This window comes from Heterodontus francisci, chromosome 16 (assembly GCF_036365525.1).
Source record: "Heterodontus francisci isolate sHetFra1 chromosome 16, sHetFra1.hap1, whole genome shotgun sequence".
Taxonomy (NCBI): Eukaryota; Metazoa; Chordata; class Chondrichthyes; order Heterodontiformes; family Heterodontidae; genus Heterodontus; species Heterodontus francisci.
Genome location: NC_090386.1, coordinates 88,683,770 through 88,709,406, shown reverse-complemented (window position 1 = coordinate 88,709,406; position 25,637 = coordinate 88,683,770). Strand labels below are relative to the sequence as shown.

Here is a 25,637-nt window from a genome sequence, read left to right as displayed (position 1 = left end):
CTGGGTCGTTTTAGAACAGAATTACCAAGATGCTCAAAGAAAAAAAAATACACATTTAGAAAAGAACCAAATCTGGGAGTAACTGGGAACAGCCTGGGGATATGTAGAATGGGAAAATAGGCAACAGAAAATACAATTACTAGTCTGTTTAGTTTGCTAATTCGGTGGTTTATCCAACTGCTATGTGAAGGGGGATTTCTGTGTCGCTTTAAGTTCCAGCCCCCTTGCTACAGACATTGGCTAAGTCTGTGCCTTTGAAGTCTGTTCTTTGCTCGTTTGCAGTCGGGGACTGGAGAATCAATCAGACACGAGGAGTTCCTTGACTGGAGAGGTCACAGTAACACACACACAAAAACAACTTAATACAGTCACTGAAAGCCAAAGTGGAAATTTTATTTCTGGTTGCAACTCTCGGTCACTGCGAAACTTTTCCAAACTGAGAGAGAGAGAGAGATCATTGGAAATGGTGGGGATTTCTGGTTCTTTTCAAAGTGAGTAAACTCTGCGCTGCCGCTGTTTCACTCTGTGAAGCTGATTCAGGGGATTGTCTTTGTTCGGGACCAATGAGAAAGGGGATAAAGACTGTTAACGCGTTTTTCCAAAAATGTTCCTCAAAACGGGAGGTTGGAGGCCCCTTTAAAAAGGGTTTCCTTACAGGTAATTGATCGGAAAAAAAAAAGGGGGAAACGGACAGCTTGAGTCATGTTGCATTGCGACTCCGTTGTAACTTTTATCAGAGGATTGGGAACGTGCTGTGTGTTGCTGCTGAACTGGTCATTGTGTTCTCGTGTCCTTGGGCGATGTGACAGATGGGGGTTGCTGGGGAGTGGGTCTGCTCAGTGCATTTAGCTGATTCTGTCTTTCTGAGGACTGGGGGTTTATAATCCTTGCTAAAACATATAGTGCAAAACAAAACAGTAGAATGTGCAAACGTTTGCAGTTTCATTTCAATTTGTTTCCTTAGAAAGGGAAACTTAAAATGAATGGAACAGAATTCTCTTATGGGCGTTTTTTTATATCCTTGTTTAAAAAAAACACAACGCAATATATTTGTTTATTCTGCACCATTCAATTGCTTTATTTGGTACCAGTTGATCTTGAACTTGTTTTTGTTTTCTTGACATTGTCTTTTGCTTGCCTCACTTTCTAACTTACATCCAACTGGAATGGCATATCTGCTAATGACTGTGTATATAACTGATAGAGAACACTGTCAGGAGCTGTGTGTTATATATGTGATCAGGAAAAATGTGGTATACATTCTATACAGTCAGTAGTGGTATATGATATGTATTCATTAAATGCAGTCAATAGTGCTGCAATTGTACAGACAGTAAGAAAATAGAATCGGCCATTTGGCACTTCAAGCCTACTCTGCCATTCAGTATCATCATGGCTCATCTTCTACCCCAGCCGCATCTTCTCACATTATTCCCATATCCCTTAATATCCAAAAATCTATTGCTCTCTGTCTTGAATCTGCTCAACGACTGAACATTCACAGCTCTCTGGGGTAGAGCATTCCAAAGATTCACAAGCATTTGAGTGAAGAAATTTCTCCTCATCTCAGTCTTAAATGGCCAATCCCTTATCCTGAGACTGTGACTCCTAGTTCTAGACACTCAGCAGTGGGAAACAGGATAACTGCTAAGAGGCTATCACTACTAATATAATGTCTAACTCCATCATCGGCAAGCGACAGCTCTCAATGAACTGCTGCTGTTCCCCTTTTTTTTGCATTCACTCTGGCATTTCTGGTCTATAATTTGTTCCTTTAAATTTTTAGCTCTATCTCTTTTAAACATGCAGAACCACTGAGCATATCTGCACAAATGTCTTGCTTTCCTTCCTGTCTTTATTTTCTTAGCCCTGACCTGTCTCTAATGCAGATGAATGGCTCCTTCATCTGCTTTAGACATTATCGGGATTTAACTGGTCATAATGTTGGATCCAGTTTGACTCCCCTTAGTACTTATGCTGCTTAATGTTGGATGGTAGCGCCCCTACTAAACTAGATTCCTCACCCAGGTGTTAGGTGATGATACTCAAAAACATGAAGGGGTTTTGCCACAGCTGCTTCCCAGTAATTGTGTAGTATCTGTTTTATATACAACCTGCAATTTTATAGCACATAATAACATAGAGAAACCTCCCAAGGCATTTCAGAGGCATAAGGGAATAACTAAGACAGATTAGGAAGACTGAACAAAGGCTTGGTAAAGATGAGTGTTATAAAGACGATCTTTAGAGGGAGGTGGAGCGGTTTAAGGAGGCAAATCAGAGTGTGAGGCTCAGGCAGATAAAAGCATAGCTGCCAGTGGTAGGGTGAAAGGAGTGGGGCACACAGTGACCAGGTAAGAGGATTGTTGGCATGGGGTTATAGGACAGCAAGAAGTTACAGATATAGGGTGGGATGAGACAATGTGGTGGGGGGTGAATTTGAACACAATGGGACCTGGTGCAGCGAAGCTTTGGATGAATTGAAGTTTAGAGGGGGGAGGATGGGAACCTGACCAGGAAAAGCACTGGAGAAAAAGAAGGAAAGAAGTTGCATTTACATCACACCTTGACTGTCCCAAGACACTGCATATCCTTTGAAGTACTTTTGAAGTGTAGTCAACTGTTGAAATGTGGGCAAACATGGCAACCAGTTTGCAAACAGTGTTTTGGTGGTGGTGGGTTGAGAGACAAATGTTGGTCAGGACATTGGGAGAACTCCCTTGCTCTTCAAATAGTGGTTTGGAATCCTTTAGCTCCCCCTGAGAGGGCAGACGGGGTGGCAGTTTATTGTCCTATTGAAAGTCGGCACCTCTGACAGTACAGTGCTCCCTCAGTACTGCGCTGGAGTGTCAGTCTCGATTATGTGAACAAATCTCTGGAGACGGCTTGAACCCACAGCTTTCTGATGTAGAATCCAGAGTGCTACCGAAAGAGCCAGGGCTGATACTGGTCAAGGGCACATATGAGAGTTACAGCAGTAGATGGGGTGACGTGTGACGGGCAAAGTTAAGGAGGTGGAAGTAGGCTGTCTTTCTGACAGAGAGTTTGTAGCATCAGAAAGCTCAGCTCTGGGTTGAATGGAACCCTCAGAGATGCAAACTGTCAAGTTCATTTCAACACTTGTTTGTGCAAGGAATGCAGAAAGTTAACATGCAGGTACAGCAAGCAATTAGGAAGGCAAATGACATGTTGGCCTTTATTGCAAGGGGATTGGAGTACAGGAACAAGGAAATATTGCTACAATTGTACAGGGTTTTGGTGGGACCACATCTGGAATACTGTGTGCAGTTTTGGACTCCGTATTTAAGAAAGGATATACTTGCATTGGAGATAGTGCTGCAAAGGTTCACCAGGTTGGTCCCTGGGATGAGGGGGTTGTCCTATGATGAGAGGCAGAGTAAATTGCGTCTGTATTCTCTGGAGTTTAGAAGAATGAGAGGTGATCTCATTGAAACATATAAGATTCTGAAGGGGCAGGATAGGATAGACAGTGAGATTGTTTCCGCTGGTTGGGGAATCTATAACACGGGGACACAGTCTCAGGATAAGGGGCCGATCATTTAGGACTGAGATGAGGAGAAATTACTTCACTCAAAGGGTTGTGAATCTTTGGAATTCTCTACCCCAGAGGGTCGTGGATGCTCTATTGTTGAATACATTTAAAGCTGCGATAAATAGATTTTTGGGAAGACTTCAGGGAATCAAGGGGTATGGCGAGCGGGCAGGAAAGTGGAGTTGAATCCTATGATCAGCCATGATCATTTTAAATGGCGGAGCAGGCTCGATGGGCCATATTGTCTACTCCTGCTCCTATTTCTTGTGTAGTTGTGACACAGTGACCAGGGAGGGAGTTGGAGTCGGTGATGACTTGAGTACAGAGTTAATGCCGGGAGGCAAGGATAATAGCTTCGGCTGTTCCCAGCGAGTCAGTACCAATGTGGTATCTGATTAACACATTACCAGTAATGGCACACTATCTGTTATATCCACAGTCAGTCATGGTGTGGATTGTGTGAAACACACTGCCACTGATACAAAGGGGAACATATGAAAGAAAGTCTTGCATTTATATAGTGCTTTTCACAACCACCAGATGTCTCGTAGCGCTTTACAGCCAATGTAGTACTTTTTGAATTGTAGTCAATGTTGTAGGAAACATGGCAGCCAATTTGCACACAGCAAACTCCCATAAACAGCAATGTGATAATGATCAGATAATCTGTTCTTTTGTGATGTTGATTGAGGGATAAATATTGTCTGGGACACCAGGGATAACTCCCCTGCTCTTCTTCGAAATAGTACATGGGATCTTTTACATCCATCCAAGCCGGCTGATGTGGCTTCAGTTTAACATCTCATCTGAAAGACGGCACCTCCAACAGTGCAGCACTCCCTCTGTACTGCACAATAGAGTTAGGCTTATATTTTGTGCTCAAGCACTGGAGTGGGACTTGAATTCAGAACCTTGTGACTCAGGTGAGAGTGCTATCTCACATGAGAGCCACGGCTGACAGGAAGAGGCCATTCAGCCCCTCGAGTATGCTTCACCATTCAAACTGTTCATGGTTGGTCTGTACCTCAACTCCATTTATCTGCCTTTGCTCCATATCCCTATCTTACCCTTACATAACAACGATCTATCGATCTCAGTCTTGAAAGCTTCAATTATTCCAGCATCCACAGCCTTTTGGGGGCAGAGAGTTCCAGATTTTTACTACCCTTTGTGTGAAAAAAGGCTTTCTGATTTCACTCCTAAATGGCCCAGTTCTAATTGTAAGATTGTGTCCCCTTGTTTTTGAATCTCCCAGCAGAGAAAATAGTTTCACCATAAACCCCCTATGAAATCCTTTTAACATTTTGAACAGCTGGATCAGAACACCCCCTCAATCTACAATATTCAGGGAATAGAAGCCAGGTTTGTGCAACTTTTCCTCAATTTAACCCTTTGAGCCCCGGTACCATTCTGGTGAATCTATGCTGCATCTGCTCCAAGGCCAATAGATCATTTCTGTAGTCTGGTGCCTAGAGTTGAAGGCAGTCCCTCAGATGGGGTGTGACCGGAGCACTGTACAACTGAAGCATAACTTCTGCCCTTTTGTATATCAACCCCCTTGAGATAAAGGCCAACATTCCATAAGCCTTTTTGATTGCTTCTTGTATCTGGCTACTAGCTTTAAATGATTTGTGTGCTTGGACTCCCAAATCTCATTGCTCCTCTCTAGTCCCTAGTTCCTTACCATTTAGAAAATCCTCGTTGATTTATCTCTCAGGCAGGTAGATGCTTTAATGGTATATCCTCTTATAAACAGTATTGCTTCTAGTCTAGCTGTAGTCAGCTCTGTAATAATAACTTGCCGTCTCTCTTGACTAGTTGCTGCTAAGGGGAAGAGCTCTCTATCCCCTCCCCCAGGCACTTGATACTACAGTAATGGGCCCCATGCTGACCATACTTGTGAACGAGTGTGCCCTTGTATGACCCCCAGCAGAAATTCCTGTTGCTGTCAGCGTTTAACAGGATTCTACTGTACTTCAATATCTCTAACTGGTGGGTGGCCCAGTGAAAGCTGCCTTACAGACTGACCCTACACACAGTGAGCTGCGGCAAGACTGCAACAGTTGCAGATGTTTTCTGACTGGTGGTATAATGTTGGCTCGCGATGAACAGAGGTTATTTTCCCGTACCATTTTTAACGATGTGAAGATTTATACTGCAATTATTGCACCCACCCTCCAGAGCAGTCCTGATGTCAGCAGCAAGCTGGCAAGTTTAAACAGAAAGAAAGCATATACTTGCATTTATATAGCGCCTTTCATGGCCTCAGGACGTCCCAAAGCACTTGGCATCCAATGAAGTACTCTTAAAGTGTGGTCACTCTTGTAATACAGGAAATGCAGTAGCCTATTTGCACACAGCGAGATCCCACAAACAGCAATGTGATAATGATCAGATCATCTGTATTAGTGATGTTGACTGAGAAAAGAAAAAGAAAGCTTTGCATTGATATAACACCTTTCACAACCTCCAGACTTCCCAAAGCGCGTTACAGCCAATTAGGTACTTTTGAAGAGTAGTCACTGTTGTAATGCAGGATATTGATTGAGGGGTAATAAATATTGGCCAGTACACTGGCCATGGGCTACTGTGTCATGACTAACAGTAGAATACAGGTTGTTGTGGGACTAGTGCTGAGAGAGAAAGATGGTTTGGGATTGCACTTCTGTTCAGATTGCTGCATGCTGCAGTTTTTTTTTTTAGATATTGGCAAGATTGATGCTAAATCACTTGGATTCACTCTGTCGAGGCCAGGGACATGGCTTTGTTTCCACTGCCTGTGCAGACTTGTCCAAGCTGTTGAGAAAATAGTTGGGAAGTAGCCTTCAGCTGCCTAGGCTCTATGCTCAGGAATTCCCTCCCCTATACCTCTCTGCCTTTGTCTCCTGCTTAAAACCTACCTCTTTGACTATGCTTGATCACCAGTCCTAATCCCTGGCTTGGTGTCTTTTTTTTCTCTGATTATACTCCTGTGAAGTGCCTTGGGACGTTTTACTATAAATGCAAGCGGTTGTTGTGATTCAGTGGCACTTACTGGAGGGCACCAGTGTGTGGACGTCAGATGAAGAGTGGTTAAGCCTTGGGAGGGAGGCCCTTATGATTCACTTAGCCTGTGGAAATTTAAACTGTTGGAAAATCAGGTAGTGTGGCCCCCGATTTCCCTCCCAGTGCTTCTGGGAGAATTGCTCCGGGTTGGGAATGGGGAGTGGGGGTGGTGGTGGTGCTGTCATATTCTTGCCTGACTAGCCTCGAGCAGGGTGAGGGATGGCAGAAAACCACAGCTATGTGGTTCTAAAAAGAGGTCGTTGCTTCATTGGCGTTCGGGTCTCGCATGGGTTCTGTAAGCAGCAGATGTTTACATCGCACACAAGGTGAACATCTGCAAAGATCGTTTTAATTCTCAGTTTGAAGCTGTATGTTAAACATTTGCAGGAGTCGGGAATGTGATCAGTGACACAATGGCACCGTCACACCTCTTTCTACGCCCTCCCTTTGTGAATAAAACAAGTCATGGAATGATAGAGCACAGTAGCAGGCCTTTCAGCCCTTCGTTCCTGTGACAGTTCCTTGGAAGAACTATCCAATTCATCCCCTCTTTCCCCATAGCCCTGCAAATATTTCCCCTTCAAGTATTTATCCAATTCCTTCTGAAAGTTACTATTGAATCTGCTTTTATTGCCCTTTCAGGCAGCGCATTCCAGATCACAACAACTCGCTGCATAATTTTTTTTTCTGTCATGACGCCGCTGGTTCTTTCGAAAATGTCCCAAACAAAAGGGAAATTCTTCCTTTTACGCAGAACTGTTGTTACTGGACAGGTTCAGAGATAGAAACTGTCACTAATGCTCTGCTTTTGCCTTTCTCTTTTTGACCACAGTGAGAAACTGTTACCCTGTAGCATTGACCTGTGATCCAGCTGCAGCTGTCTGTCAACACACATCTTTATCCTTCAACGGAGAAAGCTTTAAGTGAACCAGTAGAGAACATGGGAGGCAGTGTGATGCTTTCGTCCTTCTCTGTATTATTTTGATAGCTGGGGTCAGTTAAAAGAACCAAAGTGAGGACTGCCTCAGTGGCTCAGTTCGACGCAAGTCCATACAGACCAGCAAGGTTTGATTTTTGGTTTGCGTTTGAAAAATTCTGCGGTTGTGGACATTGCTGGCAAAAGCCATCATTTATTGCCCATCGCTGGTTGCCCTTGAGAAGTTGGTGGTGGCTCTGTATCTGAATGCATGTAGCATTCGAAACAAAAGAGATGAACTGAAAGTGCAAATATAAATAAATAAGTATGATCTGATAGCCATTACAGAATGACATAGATTGGGACCTGAATATTGAAGGGTACGTGGCATTTCAGAAGGGCAGGAAGCTCGGAAAAGGTGGAGTAGTGACTCTGTTAATTAATGATGCTATTGGCACAATGGAGAGGGATGATCTAAGTTCAGGAAACCAGGATGTAGAAATGGTTTGGGTCGAGATGAGAAATGATAAAGGCAAAAATTCACTTGTGGGAGTGGTGTACAGACCCCCTAACGGTAACCACACGGTAGGACGGGATATAAAGGAAGAAATAATTGGTGCTTGTCAGAAAGGTACGGTGATAATCATGGGGGTCTTTAATCTACATATAGACTGGAAAGATCAGTTGGGCAAAGGTAGTCTAGATGAGGAATTCATACAATGCTTTTGGGATAGTTTCTTAGAACAGCACATTTTGGAGCCAACTATAGCGGCTATACTAGATTTGGTATTGTGCAAAAAGATAGGATTAATTAATGACCTTCTAGAGAAGGCGCCCCTAGGCAGCAGCGATTATAATATGATTGAATTTTACATTCAGTTTGAGGGAGGGAAGAGTGGGTCTAAGACTAGTATTTTAAACTTAAATAAAGGCGATTATGAGGGCATGAAAGCAAAGCTAGCAAAAGTGAACTGGCAAAGTAGGTTAATGTCAAAAGAGATGCAGTGGCAGACATTTAAGGGGATATTTCAGAATACACAGAATAGATACATTCCAACGAGAAAATGTTAGAAGCTATTATTAAAGACGTTATAGCAAGGCACTTAGAAAAATTCAAGGTAATCAGGCAGAGTCAACATGGTTTTGTAAAAGGGAAATCATGTTTAACCAACTTATTGGAGGTCTTTGAAGAAGTAATGTGCTATAGATAAAGGGGAAACAGTGGATGTACTGTACTTAGGTTTCCAGAAGGCATTTGATAAGGTGCCACATCAAAGGTTATTGTGGAAAATAAAAGTTCATGGTGTGGGGGGTAACATATTGGCATGGATAGAAGATTGGCTTGCTAACAGGAAACAGACAGTAGGCATAAATGGGTCATTTTCTGGTTGGCAAGATATAACGAGTGGTGTGCCACAGGGATCAGTGCTGGAGCCTCAACTTTTTACAATTTATATAAATGACTTGAACGAAGGGACGGAAGGTATAGTTGCTACATTTGCTGATGACACAAAGATAAGTAGGAAAGTAAGTTGTAAAGAGTACATAAGGAGGCTACAAAAGGATATAGATAGGTTAAGTGAGTTGGCAAAGATCTGGCAAATGGAGTATAATGTGGGAAAATGTGAAATTGTCCACTTTGGCAGGAAAAATAAAAAAGAAGCATATTATCTAAATGGTGAGAGATTGCAGGGCTCTGAGATGCAGAGGGATCTGGGTGTCCCAGTGCATGAATTGCAAAAGGTTAGTATGCAGGTACAGCAAGCAATTAGGAAAGCTAATAGAATGTTATTGTTTAATGCGAGGGTTACGCTTCAGTTATACAGGGCATTGGTGAGATCACATCTGGAATAATGTGTACAGTATTGGTCTCCTTATTTAAGGAAGGATGTAAATGCTTTGGAAGCAGTTCAGAGAAGGTTTACTACACTAATACCTGGAATGGGCAGGCTGTCTTATGAGGAAAGGTTGGACAGGCTAGACTTGTATCCACTGGAGTTTAGAAGAGTAAGAGGTGACTTGATTGGCACATATAAGATCCTGAGGGGACTTGACAGGGTGGATGTGGAAAGGATGTTTCCTCATGTGGAAGAATCTAGAACTAGGGGTCACTGTTTAAGAATAAGGGGTCACCCATTTAAGACAGAGATGAGAATTTTTTTCTCTCAGAGGGTCGTGAATCTTTGGAATTCTCTTCCTCAAAAGGCAGTAGAAGCAGAGTCTTTGGATATTTTTAAGGCAGAGTTGGTAGATTCTTGATAAGCAAGGGGGTGAAAGGGTATTGGGGGTAGGTGGGAATGTGGAGTCGAAGTTACAATCAGATCAGCCATGATCTTATTGAATGGCGGAGCAGGCTGAAGGGGCCGACTGGCTTACTCCTGCTCCTAATTCGTATGTGCGTATGTTTGTATGAGCTGCTACCTGGAACTGTTGCAGTGCTTGTGGTGAAGGTGCAGGCACAATGTTGTTAGGGAGGGAGTTCCAGGATTTTGACTCGGTGGTGAAGAAGGAACGGCTGGTATGTTTCCAAATCAGGATGGTGTGTAACTTGCAGGTGGTGGTGTTCCCATGTGCCTGCTGCCCTTGTCCTTCTAGGATTTGGGAGGTGCTGTCTAAGAAGCCTTGGTGACTTGCTGCATTGTATCCTGCATTGAATTAGTTGATCTCCTATAGGTGAGGGTAGGAGCACTGTTCTTAGGGTCAGAGGTTCTGTTCATGGATGTTAAATACCTGGTAGTTAAAGGTAATAGGGTGAACGAGTGTTGGGTGTTGATTGGGTAATTGTATTAAAATATGTATACATAAAGAAGAGCCAGCCAGCACTGGCTCTGTGTTGTTAGGAGTGGAGAAGTAAGCTCTTTGACAAGCAATAAACAGTCTCTACCTAAGCATCCTAGTCTCAGTGTCTTCTTCACAAACAGGCTTGGAAGTTTTCGAACAACTACTCTGTCCCTCAGTGCGACCCTTGGCTGGGCAGTGGTAAAAACCAGTGAGGATTCTCATTCTTGATCACTGAATGCTTCTTGTATGTGTGGATGACCAGTGAGGACAGAATCAAAGGAGTGGAGGGGAAGGCTTCAGTAGCAATGTGCCTAATGGTCAAATAAACATTTCTGTACCATTGTGTTCCCATGTGCCAGTATTAATCATGTTTATTTGGACGATGTAAAATATAAATCCTACGTGTTATTGAAGAGAATTTGAGACTCAAATCATTGTCAATCTGAAGTTTCAGTTATCTCTCTGTACTAAGAAAGGGAAAGGGAGACTTGCATTTATATAGTGCCTTTCACCACCGTGAGATCTCCCAAAGCTCTTTACAGCTAATAGCGTACTTTTTGAAGTGCAGTCACTGTTGTAATGTAGGAAACCTGGCTGCCAATTTGTGCACAGCAAGCTCCCACAAACAGCAATGTGATACTGACCAGATCATCAGTTTTTGTGATGTTGGTTGAGGGATAAATATTTACCAAGATACCGGGGAGAACTCCTCTGTCCTCCTTCGAAATAGTGCAACAGGATCTTTCATGTCCATCTCAGTGGGCAGACAGGGCCTCGGTTTGACGTCTCATCGGAAAGATGTTTTTTTGGAGACGCCCCTGTCAATGCAATCTGGAAAATGCTTGTACAGTTATGCATGACCTGGGGCATTGAGACATGTCATGAAGAAAGGGCCCAGATTCAATCCTTGCTGTGTGTCCAGTAAGCCAGCAGAGCACTGAGAGCAGGCCAGTGGTGTCCATGGGCTAAGGAGGGGGTGGGGGCAATAATATAAGCCAGGTTTCTGCTCCTTATCTTTATTCAGTGATCACTGAGGGAAGGTGTGGGTGGAGGGGTTGAGGGCAGGACCATGCTTGGTTCTGCTGCCTCATCCCTATGGTCAGACTGCCTGCTGAAAATGACTCTAGCCATACTTGGCACGTCATAACATTCAAGGCTATGGGCGAAGTGCTGGCAAATGGGATTAGGTAGACAGGTCAGGTGTCTTTAATGTATCGGTGCAGACTCGATGGGCCGAAGGGCCTCTTCTGCACTGTATTATTCTGTGATTGTGTCCTGGCACACGGCTTGGTAAGACCGAAATGAGAACTTTCTAGATGCGGGTGCCCGATCAAGACCTGTGAACCGGGTGACTGTCTACACAAAGCACTCGGAAGGTGCAGGCTTTACCTTATAGAAAAAAAATGAGGAAAAATTAAAAATATTTCCCAAATGGGCATTGGAATGATTGGGAGCTCAGTGAGTGTCATAGAGAGAATCTTAAGTGCTACGATGCCTCAGCATTCCGTGGTGCGGTACTAAGGGATTGCTGTACTGTCTGAGGTGACGTCCTTCGATGAGACGTTAAACTGAAGCTCTGTCTGCCTTCTTGGAAGGATGTAAAAGATCCCATGGCACTATTCAAAGAAAAGCAGGGAAGCTCTCCTCAATGTCCTGCCCAATATTTATCCCTCAACCAAAGTCACTCAAGAAACAGATTATCTAGCCGTATCACATTGCTGTTTGTGGGAGTTTGCTGTGTGCAAATTGGCTGCTGTATTTCCTACATTATAACAGTGACTACACTTGAAAAGTACTTCATTGGCTGTAAAGTGCTGACATCGAGAACAACTCCATATAAATGCTAGTCTTTCCTCCTTTCCCTTTTATAAAAGATTTTTAGCAGCCCAGGCCAGCTGATGACTGAGCTCTCTCAGTCCTGAAGTCGTGTGAGCTGTCAGCTGGCTTTTATTATGCAGTTGTACCGTCTTCCCTGTACCAGAAGGTTGGGAGGTCTGGAACAGCTTAGGGAGTTGAGTCAAAGCACATCCCACCTGTTCTCTGCATAAGAGATTAAATGGAGTTCCCATCTGCCTCAGCCGAGAGAGGAGCCCATGTCACCCGCTGCAACATAACAGAAATGAAAACCTAGGTGCCTCAGTGTAGTGCTCCTGTGGATAAACCCAGGGTTAATTAACTTAGAAAAACTGCACTCAGATTAGAGAGTTAATGATGGCCACTTGTTGACACCATAACGAAGGTGTTGGAGAGGGAAAGAAAATGAAACTGCAAAGGGAATAAAGGGAGAAAATATGCTGAAGTTTCATATCGTTGGGATTTATGACATTAATGTGATTTCCCCTTCTCTGTGTGAAATAAGTTTGCAAACCCAGATACTAAATAGAGGGAATTAATACTGATTTCAGATGGGCAAATGGCCTTTGTCCTGCTGTAAGACATATATCTGACATTAACAGGTCCAGTGCAGGTTGCGGCCGTATTATTGAGTTGTGGTACTGGGCTGGTAATCCGCATTGTCAAATTGTGTCTGATGACGCTCCTGTGCAGCATCGTGGGACCTTATTACCACGTTAAAGATGCTATATAAATGCAAGTTGTTGAATCCAAATTCCAGCACAGTTAGTACATGAAATTGCATTCAATAAATTTGGTAGTTTATAGGCCGGCCCATGCTGGGTTTGGATCATACAGAATTCCAATGTAACACATGCCAAAGCAGCCGAGTGAGCCTCTCAATGGATGTACCATCACGGGTGCAGGAAGAGGGCAGCCTGCCGAGGGATGGGCAATAGATGCAGTTTGCTAGCATCGCTCACATCCTGAGAACAAATGCTAATTTAGAAGAAAACAGATGCTCTCGCCTCTGAATCAGAAGGTTGTGGGTTTGAGTCCCACTCCATAGACGTGATCTAGGCTGACATTCCGATGCAGTGCTGAGGGACTGCTGCACAGTTGAAGTTAGCTGCTGACCTTCAGACGAGGTGTGAAACTGAGGCCCCTCCCCTCCCCACTGCCCTTGCGGGTGAACGCAGAAGATCCCATGGCATTATTTTGAAGAAGAGCAGATTAACTGGTCGTTATCTCATTGCTGTTTATGGGAGCTTGCCGTGCACAAATTGGCTGCCGAGCTTCCTACATCACAATAGTGATTACATTTCAATCTGTAAAGCCCCTTTGGGAGGTCCTGAGGTCAGGAAAGACACTACGCAAATGCAAGCTGATTGTTTAATGTGTCCGTGTACTTATATCATCATCGATGATCTGTCAAGGCCTTGGAGCGGGTGCAAAAGAGATTTACCAGAATGATACCAGGGACTTCGGTTATGTGGAGACACTGGAGAAGCTGGATTGTTCTTAGAGCAGGGAAGATTGAGAGGAGATTTGATAAAGGTGTTCAAAGTCATGGGCTGAATTTTCAAGCTCCTTCATAGTCGGGAACAGAGTCGGGAGAGGGGCTGCCCTGAAAATGCCGGCACGCCCGGAGTGTCAGTTTCAGGATGCTGTTCCTGGTCCCGGCAATGTTAACCAGGGTGGGGAGAGGCTGGGACAGGGATCCCACCCTTCTTCTCATTGAGGCCAATTAAAGTAATAAAAAAGCATATTCATTTGTTAATGTTGAAGGGTGGAATTTTGAAGGGAGAGTTTCAGGAGGTGTCTGCTGCAGATCAGCTGGAGAGAGGCAGGTACGGAGTGGGGAGCCCATCATGGCTGCCCCAGGGCATTCACCCCAGCCCCATAAGAGAGTCAGTGGGGCAAAGGGGAACGGCATTTGGTAAGGAGATGCCCTCAGCGCTGTGCAGGTGGCGGGGAGAATGAGCACTCGGTGTCGGGCACTGAATGGGGGTCATCACCCCTGGCATCGTGAGGGCAGAAGAGCGGGTGAGGGTAAGGATGCCAATCACAATAGCATGGCCACCTGTACAAAAGGAAAGCTGCAGCTGGCAATGAGGGCATGATTGTCAGTTTGTGGGCTTTGTGGCGATGAGGGGCAGCACCCTCTGCAGGAAAGACTGACCCTCAAGCAGCAGGAGGGGCACTGGGTCTAATTGGACAGGAAACCCATCTCCATATGAATTAAGGGCTCAGCCCCGTGAAAATCAGGACTTTAATTAGATTCTCGCTGGAGGCGGGTTTCTGACCCGAAAACAAACAGGCTCCTGTTTCCCGCCTCGAGCGCAAATACGGCCCTATGAGTGATTTTGATCGAACAAATAAGGAGAAACTGTTTCCAGCGGCAGGTGGGTGGATAACCTGAGGACACAGATTTAAGATGATCGGCAAAAAGAACCAGAATTCACACGAGGAATCATTTTTTTTTACGCAGTGAGTTGTGATGATCTGGAACGCGCTGCCTGAAAGGGCGGTGGAAGCAGATTCAAAAGTAACTTTCAAAAGAGAATTAGATAAATACTCGCAGGGCTAAGAGGAACGAGCAGGAGTGTGGGATGAGTTGGAAAGCTCGAGGAAAGAGCCATCAAAGCCATGACGGGCTGAAAGGACACCTTCTCTGTTGTATGATTCACTGAACATTTGTTCAGGCGTAATCCTATAAAAGCCTGATATCCAGACTGATGTCATCATTCACCTCGAGGCCCCCCCCCCCCCCATCTCCCTCACCCACCCCAGTTTCAACAAAAACATTTGGAAATGCTCACTTCCTGCAGATCTGCCACATTTGAGTCTGGCACTTCCCACAGCTGTTGCTGTCAGCTTTATCTGGGATTATATTTTCACGATGCTTCTTTTTTGTAAGCCCTGTTAAACTCCGAGTTTAAATTTCCACCACCCCCGCCCCCCCCCCCTCCTCTCCCCAACCCACTTATTAAAAAGGATGGCGATTGGCACTGTTTAGTCACATTTTAAAAAAGCTCTAAGTGGTTTGGCCCCAGCATGGGTGCAGTTGGTGAACACTTGTCGCTCTTTTTCATTTGATGGACGTGAGAGAACCTCGGCATGTGCAGCAGCTCCCAGGCTGCTTTCAGGTGCAGGAAGCTGCAGTTCTTGTTTTGCTTCTGTGCTGCTCCCTAATCTAGTTTATCTCACAGCTGCACAACAGTAGCATCTCACAGAACACTGTCTGCCGTGAAACACTTTGAAAGGCTCTTGAGGATCCCTGATACGGTAGCAGCTTCCTCTTCACATTGTCAAGATGTTTTGCTACATTCACTGATAGGCTTTTCTACTATTGTAAGTAATTTTGTATTTTCTTTTCCACTCTTCTTACCAGTTTTTCATCTGCCTTGAACGTGTTGTCACCTCCCAAATCCAGTCCCATTTTCCCCAGACTCCATGCTTGAATCCCTCCATTGGGTTTCTGCCCCTGCCACAGTACAGAAACAGCTCTAATCAAAATCACAAATGACATCCCATGTGCCTGTGACAAAGGTAAACTTTCCCTCCTCGTCCTTCTCGATTTGTCTCCAGCCTTTGACACGGTTGACCACACCATCCTCCTCCAACACCTCTCCACTGTCATCCAGCTGGGTGGGATTCCTCTCACCTGGTTCCGTTCTTATCTATCTAATCGGAGCCAGAGAATCACCTGAAGTGGTTTCTTTTCCTGCTCCTGCACTGTTACCTGTGGTGTCCCTCCAGGCCCTATCCTTGACCCCCTTCTATTTCTCATCTACATGCTGCCCCTCAGTGTCATCATGCAAAGCACAGTGTTAGTTTTCACACGTACGCAGACAACAGCCAGCTCTACCTCACCACCACCTCTCTTGGCCCCTGCACTGTTGCTAAATTATCAGACTGCTTATCCGACATCTCGTACTGAATGAGCAGAAATTTCCTCCAGTTAAATATTGGGAAGACTGAAGCCATTGTTTTCGGTCCCAGCTACAAACTCTGTTCCTCAGCTACCGTCCCTCTCCCTGGCAACAGTCTGAGATTAAGCCAGTCTGTTTGCAACCTTGGTGTCGCATTTGACCCCAAGATGAGCTTCCGGCCAAATATTTGTGCATTCACTAACACCATCGATTTCCATCTCCGTATCATCGCCTGACTTTGCCCCTATCTAAGCTCACCTGCTGCTGAAACACTCATTCATGCCTTTGTTACCTCCAGACTTGACTACTCCAATGCACTCCTGGCTGCTCTCCCACATTATATTCTCCTTGAACTTGAAGTCATCCAAAATTCTACTATTCGTGTCTTGACTCGCACCAAGTCCTGTTCTCCTTTCACCCCTGTGCTCCCTGACCTATGTTGGCTCCCGGTCAAGCAACATCTTGATTTAAAAATTCTCATCCTTGTTTTGAAATCCCTCCATGGCCTCGCCCCTCCCTATCTCTGTAACTTCCTCCAGCCCCACAACCTTCCGAGGTATCTGCGCTCCTCTAATCCTGGCCTCTTGAGCATCCCTGATTTTAATTGCTTCACCTTTGATGGTTGTGCCTTCAACTGTCTAGGCCCCAAGCACTGGAATACCCTCCCTACACCTCTCAGCCTCTCCACCTCACTTTCCGCCTTTAAGACACTCTCTAAAACCCACCTCTTTGACCAAGCTTTTGGCCATCTGGCCTAATATCTCCTTATGTGGCTTGGTGTCAGATTTTGTTTTATAAAGCTCCTGTGGAGTGCCTTAGGATGTTTTATTACATTAAAGGTGCTTTATAAATATAAGTTGTTGCTTATCTTTTTTAAAAATCTATCTCCACTCCCACCCCATTGTTCGTTATTTGGATACAGTTCCACAGCCGCTGGTCATCCAGAGCATCCTGCCTGATTGGCTGTTCTTCACATGTGAAGTATTGGCTGTTCAATCACAGGAGGCATCACAGTTCAGCAGCAACCTCCCCTCACCCCTGCTCCCGATATCCGGGCAAATAATTGCAGCAGGCAAGGGCCTTCGGATCGGGGAAAACCCAGGCCTGTTTTATCCTCCCTGAAGCAGGGGGGCACTGAGGTCACATCAGTCAGTGTAATTCTGGGAATCTATGGACAGCCAATCGTGCGCCCTGATTCAGCTCACCGGTTCCGAGGACGCAATTCTGTGGGGGCTATGGAGCAGGCAGGGCCCTCAGGTGGGTCCTGCCATGTCAGCTATGGCTCAGTGGGTAACTCTCTCGCCTCTAAGTCAGAAGATTGTGGGTGCAAGTCCAACTCCAGAGACTTTAGCACCAAAATCTAGGCTGATACTCCCAGTGCAGTACTGATGGGAGTGCTGCAGTGTTGGAGGTGCTGTCTTTCAGATGAGATGTTAAATCAAGGTCTTGTCTCCTCATTCAGGTGGGTGTAAATGAACCCATGGCACTATGTTGAAGAGGAGGACAGTTATCCCCAGTGTCTTGACCAATACCTATCCCTCAATCAATACCTCTGTCTTGCTGTAGCTGATCTCTGCAGCTGGAAATGACAGCTTCCTGTCTGTTTGCTAACAGCTGTCTTTTCTCTCTCTCTTTGTCTTTTGCCTCCTCGAGTTGGCTAAGGTGTTGGTGGTCTCTTCCATCCCTGGGGTCCTTAATCTTCTTGAGCTAACCAAAGTGTTAGTCCGAAGCCAGTATGGATCCACTTTGAGAAGCTCTTTTCCATTCAAAGAAGACTGAGCATTTCCCTTCTGAGCACCAGTTTTTTTTTCTAGTGGCTGGTGAGGGCACCATGCCAATCACTTGTTCAATTGTCCATTTAGCAAGGGACCCATATTCAAAGTAATCCCTCCTATTTCCGTTCAGAGCCCATGAAGTCCTCTCATGGCTCATCGCTAGCTAGAACATTCTGTTTAACCTTTACTCATGAGACCCCACCTTATCACCTTTAGGAACGTCTTGTTTCAGAGCCTGTGCTAGAATCACGTCCTTGGCGGAGATAACAGGCCTACATTGTCCTGGCTGTCTGCTGTAAAATCTTTCTTAACAGAGGAGAGAGAGAGAGAGAGAGAACAGCTTCCTTCCAGGCAATCACAAGACTATGCCTACTAATTCTATAAGGATGCTATATTATTCTGAGAAGTATCGTTTATTAAAGGTCCCATTGCTTACAGTTTGGCTAGCCATGGCCTATGTTCTGTCCTGTAGAGCCAGGGGAAGAACTCCTCCTCCACCTTTTAAAGGCAAGTTAAAATTCAGATACTTACACTTATTTTTTTTGTCGCCTGCTTAGGCTGCAGAAGAACTGGGAAAATGGAGCATGAGTTCCCAGAGCATGCTCCGCTCAGTCCTGCCGAATTTTGCGTTCAGCTTTTCATTAGCAGTTGCACAGAACCTAATGCCTGCTTCAGGAAGTCGCCAGGGATGTTTACATATTGTATGAGCCAATATTGCATTGGACATACTTCAGAAGCCACTCTGGAGCTATGGATGGGATGTAGACCTGTGAAATTGGCTTCTTTTGCCCCTGCTTTGTGCAGGTTTTTGATGTGCCTAGTTTCAGCCCCAGCATTCATGGGGACGGTAGCATTGGGGTTCTGTTACTGGGCCAGTAATCCAGTGGCCTGGACTAATGATCTGGAGGCGGGAGTTCAATTCCCACCATGGCAGCTGGAAGATTTCAGTTCATTTAATAAATAAATCTGGAATAAAAAGCTAGTATCAGTAATGGTGATATTGTCGTAAAAATTCAACTGGTTCACTAATGTCCCTTCAGGAAGGAAATCTGCTGCCCTTACCTGGTCTGGCCTATATGTGACTTCAGACCCACAGCAATATTGTTATTCTTAACTGCCCTCTGTAATGGCTGAGCAAATCTCACTGTTAAAAGCGATTAGGGATGGGCAATAAATACTGGCCATGCCAGCATCACTCACGTGCCCTGAATGAATATATATTTTTTAAAAATTCCACAGTACAGAGTTGAGTTGGCCAAAGTTGTCACGGTGGAGAACTGTCAGTTGCCAAGAAACCAGACCAGAAACAGTACTTTCAGGAGAGCAGAAGAGGGAAGATAATTGATTTTCACACTGCTGCCCTGTACACACATCCCCTGCAACTGCAAGGAAGGTTCAAGAAGAGAGAATGCAAATCACAATTGTGATATTTATTCAATCTCTCTTGCATTCTCTACCAGATATCTATCCAGCTCCCTCTTGTATTTGATGGTACTCTCTGTCACTCAGGTAAAAGAAAGCATGTGCATTTATATAGTGCCTTTCGCGACCTCGGGATGTCCCAATGTGTTTTACAGCCAATTAAATAGTTTTGAAGTATAGCCACTGTTGTAGTGCCAGAAATATGGCAGGCAATCTGCGCACAGCAAGCTGCCACAAACGGCTGTGTGAAAATGACCAGATAATCTGTTTTAGTGACGTTGATTGAGGGATAAATATTGGCCCTAGGACAACGGGGGTAACTCCCCTGCTCTGCTTTGAAATAGTGCCGCAGTGTCTTTTAACTCGACCTGAGAGGACAGGTGGAGCCTTGGTTTTACTGTCCCATCTGAAACACAATGTCTGACAGTGCAGCACTCCCTCGATACTGCCCTGGGAGTAATTTGTTGTCTGCATTCTCCACCCTCTGTGCAAAGCAGTTAATTCTAAACTATATTTCCACTTTCCCTCTTCCAAGCTGCAGGCCATAGCTCTCGCTGTGGCAGAGCTTGTGATTATGTTAAATGCATAATTATTTTTCTGTTGCTGACTGTAGATGTTGTTTAAAAGTCTTTCACCGAACAATGCCAGAATCACCCATCAGAAATCTTGAGTAACACATGCAGTTCTGTTGAGTGCCTCGCACAGCCTGGAGATATCGGTAGCAGGTCGCTGGCAGCTCGAAGCAAGCCAGGAATTAAACCAAGCGGTTTGAATGTCATAAACCATCAAGATTGTTATCACCTCCTATCTGCTATTTCTTGTAACATAATGCATATGATGCTTATATTCAGCCCCACATCTGGTTTGAGAGGCCTACTTGATAAAGACAGATGTGGAAGTGCTCAGGTTTGATTCCCGGCGTGTGCAGAGTTAGGGCTAAGACGGCCGTCATCAGCACTCCGGTGCTGGGACAGAGGGGAGAAATATCAGCACAGTGTGCGTCTCAGCTCCTGCCACTGCCAAAATCCCCCGGTGGAAATCAGCTCGCTCAGTAGAGATATCAAGCCTGGCATCTTCCTGGGCTTATGACCAAGGGTCATGCCAAACACTTGCACTAAACCATTGAGGGAACCCCCTGCCAGTCATTTCTATTGTCCCTTTCTAAATAAAAGTGCCAATTTGTACCATGTTACAGGCTGTTATGTGATTGGGGTGGGCTGGGTGGTGAAATTTGTCAAGTTGCAGCAGGGCTGAGGCTGTTCCAGACTCATTTGGCTCATGTTTGATTAGAAGTGCAGCTGACAGCAAGCATATGGTTTTTCTCACTCGCTAAAAATGTGGGAGTTCCCCTTCCTCAGCACAGACTGGAGAATCAAACCTGGGAACTTTCACAACTGCCTTTTTTACCAAGTCAGTTACTGAGGGGGTGGGAGGCAGGACCTTGCAAAGTGAGCTTTACATTAAAGGCAAACATTAGCTGGTTGACGTCACGGCAGAATAAAAATAAATAATAAGAGACAGAAAGAATTAACTGTATCTGAGGCTGTGATTGTTAAACTCCACTCGATCCTGGGATATGAAGGGTTGTGTTAGAGTAGATCGGGAGAAACTGTTTCCACTGGCCGAAGGTTCAGTAACTAGAGGGTGCATAGAAGGAGCCATTCGGCCCATTGTGCCTGTGCCAGCTCTTTGAAAGAGCTATCCAATTAGTCCCACTCCCCTGTTCTTTCCCCATAGCCCTGCAAATTTTTCCTTTTCAAATATTTCTGTAAACAGCGTGTAATGATCTGGAACGCACTGCCTGAAAGGGGAGGTGGCAGCAGATAGAATGTTAACTTCCTAAGGGGAATTGGATGTATATTTATAAGCAAAGATTTGCAGGGCTATGGGGAAAGATCAGGGGCAGTGGGACTAACTGAATAGCTCTTTCAAAGAGGTGAGCACAGGCATGATGGGCTGAATGGCTTCCTTCTGTGCTGTATGATTCTACGAACCTGGGTCTGCACTGCTGTCAAACAATGGAGATTGGCCTATTTACCTTAGTGATCTGCTGCCTGCTTGGCTGAACTTGTTGAGCACAGTCCAACGCATGGTCCAGAACTGACTGAACACTGCACACTAAAGCAGTACAGCTTTGGAAGCTTCCCTTTACCCGAGATGAAGACCACTTTAGCATCGTGCCTTTCAGCTCCTGGATAACAGATGGTTTTTGGCCAATTCGAGCACAAGGGCTGCTGCAGCTGCTCTGTCACAAGTCCACCTTCCCACCCAGTGGCCTCCAGCAAGACCCTGTGGAGTGTGGTGGAAGAGGAGGAGAGACAGAAAGGAACGACTTGAATGTCTCAAAACACTTTACAGCTCATGAAGTGCTTTTTTGAAGAGTTGCAATGTGGGAAATGCAGTAGCCAAATTTGTGCACAAATAGCAATATGATAATGACCAGATAATCTATTTTTAATAATGTTGGTTGAGGGATAAATATTGACCAAGACATTGGGAAGTATGCCTCTGCTCCTGTTCAAAATAGCGTTGAGGGGTCCTTTACTCTTGAGAGGGCAGAGAGAGCCTCAGTTTAGTACCTCATCTGGAGGATAGCACCTCCGCCAGTGCAGCACTCCCTTAGTACCACACTGGAGTGACGGCCTAGGTTACGTGCTCAAGTCCCTGGAACGGGACTCTGAACCCACGACCTTCTGCCTCAGAGCCAAGAGTGCCACCCACCGAGACACAGTTGATACTAGAGTAGCATATAGAGGTCACTCTCCCAAAGCCAGCTAGAAACATCCCAAGGTAAAATCATCTCTCATTGCTGGGAGAGAGTGAAAGAGAGATGGAGAGAGAAGTATCACTCCAGCAGCCTGAGTTTCAATTCAAACCCAGATAGGAATGACGTGTAGAGAGGTTGACAAGACAATGACAGACATTCCCTGCCAGTGGCCCAGATTGCCCATCGCCAACAAGAAAACCCCACTGCCAGGAAACTATTATTTGGTCATTGTTACATTGTTGTTTATGGAATCGTACTGTGCGCAAATTGGCTGCCACCTTTCCCACATTACAGCAGGGGGTACGCTTCAGCAGTGCTTCATTGGCTGGAAAGCACTTTGGGATGTTTGGAGGTCGTGAAAGGTGCTATAGAAATGCAATACAATAATTGTTGTAACCCAATGAATGGCCCACTCCTTGTGCACAGCTCTTGTAATCTTTTAAGCAAAACTCCTAATGTTTTCATTGTAGGAGTCAAATATCTGTCATGCAGAGAAGGAGGGAAAAAAAGGCTGCACTTTGAGATTCCTCTCCTGATGCCTGTTGTTGTGATGAGTATGAAAGGCAGATCATGACTTGCCCTGGATGTTTGAAACGGCCCTGTCAAAGCAACTCTTTCTTAGGGTTTCATATTATTGCACCACGGAAAGAAGGAACGTTTTAAAAAAAAAAGCAGTCAGGATGAGCCAGGTGCTAACGCTCGACTGTGCAGCTGTGACATCTGCAAAAACAGGTGTGAAACTCACTGGCGCTATTGGGAAAAATCTGCTTAAGCTTCCAGAAGGAGCACCTTTGAAATCATCAACAACCCTGACAGGTGTTTGTGCTGTTGTGGTAAAGATATATTTGATCAGGCCATCCGTGAAAAAGAAAATACATATCTTTTTATTAAATGATCAGCGGTAACGATCAGTATTTTCTCCCCACCCGCCATGTATAGATAGATTCCTGATGGTTAATGGTGCTACAGGGATTGTGAGTTGTTGTAAATGTCACAGATGTAAGTGCCTCAGGCTTTGCCAGTTTATTTGGTGGGTATTGGGAGGGTTGGTGATGGGTTTGCTGATCTCAACCAGCCTGATTGTGGCCGGTGAGACTGCAATTGTCTGTAGCACCACCCTTGGGCTTGTTAGAAAAGCAGTCAGAATCAGCCAGCTCTCGGTGCTTGTTTCTGCTCCTGACTCTGTGTCATAGAGAGATACAGCATTGAAACAGGCCCTTCGGCCCACTGAGCCTGTGCCAACCAACAACCACCCATTTATACTAATTCTATATTAATCCCATATTCCCACCACCTACCTACACTAGGGGCAATTTACCATGGCCAATTTACCTATCAACCTGCAAGTCTTTGGCTGTGGGAGGAAACTGGAGCACCCGGCGGAAACCCACGCGGTCACAGGGAGAACTTGCAAACTCTGCACAGGCAGTACCCAGAACCGAACCCAGGTCGCTGGAGCTGTGAGGCTGCGGTGCTAACCACTGCGCCACTGTGTCTTTGTGTCTGTTTGTGTGCGCGTGCGCACAGGTAAGTGACTGAACAGCTTGCCAACATCTCACTGACCTGGCTCCTGATCAAAGATTGGGCACTTGGCAGGGCAGGTACCAAACTGAATAGTAGCAGCAAGAAACTAGATCTTGCATTTCAATAGCACCTTTCACAACCTCCGGATATCCCAAAGTGCTTTCCAGCCAATGAAGTACTGTTGAAGTGTACCCCCTGTTGTAATGTGGGAAAGGCAGCAACCAATTTGTGGACAGTACGATTTCATAAACAACAATGTAATAGTGACCAGATAATAGATTTTTGGCAGTGTGGTTTTCTTGCTGGTGATGGGCAATCTGAGCCATTGGCAGGGAATGTCTGTCATTGTCTTGCCACCCTCTCTGCATGTCATTCCAGTGGTCTATTAATGCATTTATTTCTCCCCCATAAGGAAAGTGATCTCCATGTGCTTCTCGCTCTCATTTAGATAATATCATGGGCACCAGCCTTTGAAGAATGCTGGGCTCCACCATGTCTCATAGCCATTCCCCGCTTGCAGAGCTGTGGACACAGGAAACCAGTTCCCCACATTCACAGATGTTCAGATATGGCTCAGTGGGTAATGCGCTCACTTCTGAGTGAGACACTTGAGCACAAACTCCAGGCTGACACTGCACATGCAATACTAAGACAGTGTTATCCGAAAGATGGTACCTCTGGCAGTGCAGCACTCCCTCAGTGCTGCACTGGATTGTCAGTCTAGATTACATGCTCAAGTGTCTGGAGTGGGATTTGAACCCTCAACTGCATGAGGAAGTTGAACATCAAGAAAGAATTTGCATTTTTGCCTTTTCATGACTTCAGGATGTCCGAAAGCACTTTATAGCCAATAAAGTATTTTTGATGTGCAGTCACTTTTGGAATGTAAGTTGTAACTGTGGTAAAACATCTTAGAAACCTCAACATAATTCTTGCAGGTGTCCAGCATCTTAGCTCTGAAGGGTTGTATAGGGCCATACAGAAACAAGAAGGAGATTGCGCCTTCTCATATTAAAAAAAAATCAGGTATTTGGTACATATTACTTGTGATAACAAATAGTCAGCCATGAGTGTAAGGCTGTTATTCATTTTCAGAGCTCTACTGATATTCGTGAAGTGTTTGAATTTCACTCTTGATTTACAGCTCTACAGAACCTGTTGACTGCGAAACAACGTAATTCACTGCTAGTTACTTGTTCCCTGTTGTCTTCCATTTCATAGACATATCACTTCACTTAAGGTCTTTGCCAAATGAAAAATTTCAAAAAGTCAGTTTGAATTTTGAAGCTCTTCATTTCGTATGTCCATTCAAAACGATTCAGGGAAAAGATGAAATGCTGAATCCTGCAGATCTCAATTCACATCTAGCTCTCACATTAGCTGCAGCTCACTGGGTAGCTTTGTTACCTCTCAGGCAGAAGGTTGCAGGTTCAAATTCCACTCCCGGAACTTGCGTACTAGGTCTAGGCTGACACTTCAGTGCAACACTGAGGGACTGATACACAGTTGGAGATGCTGTCCTTTGGGTGAGATGTTAAACTGTCTGCCCTCTTAGGGAGATGTGAAAGATTTCATGTCATTATTTTGAAGAAGAGCAGGGGAGTTATCCTCAGTGTTCTGACCAATATTTATCTCTCAGCCAGCACGTCAGAACAGAATATCTGGTCGCAATGTCACTTCTGAGAGATCTTGCTTTGCACAAACTGGCTGCTGTGTTTCCTATATTACAACAACTTGTATTTACATAGTGCCTTCAATGTAATAAAATGTCCCGAGGCACATCACAGTAGGGTTATAAAGCTAAATTTGACACTGAGCCACATAAGGCAGTATTAGGGCAGCTGGCCAAAAGCCAAGCCGGAGAGGTTTAGGGAGGGAATTCTAGAGCTTAGGGCATCGGCAGCCGAAACTGCGGCCACCAAATGATGGAGCGATTAAAATCGGGAATTCTCAAGAGGCCAGAATTAGATGAATGTAGATTTCCTGGAGGGTTGTGAGGTTGGAGGAGATTACAGAGTTAGGGAGCGGTGAAGCAATGGAAGGATTTGAAAACCAGGATAAGAATGTTAAAATTGAGGTGTTGCTT

The 25,637-nt window shown here is 45.0% G+C and overlaps 1 protein-coding gene across 4 annotated transcripts in view; it reads left to right on the top strand.

The window, feature by feature from the left end:
• Positions 1-319: 319 nt before the first annotated feature.
• The window catches only part of LOC137378342 (protein CBFA2T1-like), a 137,847-nt gene continuing 112,529 nt past the window's right edge, over positions 320-25,637 (top strand). For all 4 annotated transcript variants that reach the window (XM_068048605.1, XM_068048602.1, XM_068048601.1 and 1 more), the window contains exon 1: positions 320-491. In XM_068048605.1, the coding sequence (XP_067904706.1) occupies positions 464-491 (28 nt within the window). In that variant the 5' untranslated portion in view covers positions 320-463. The remainder of the gene's footprint in view (positions 492-25,637) is intronic.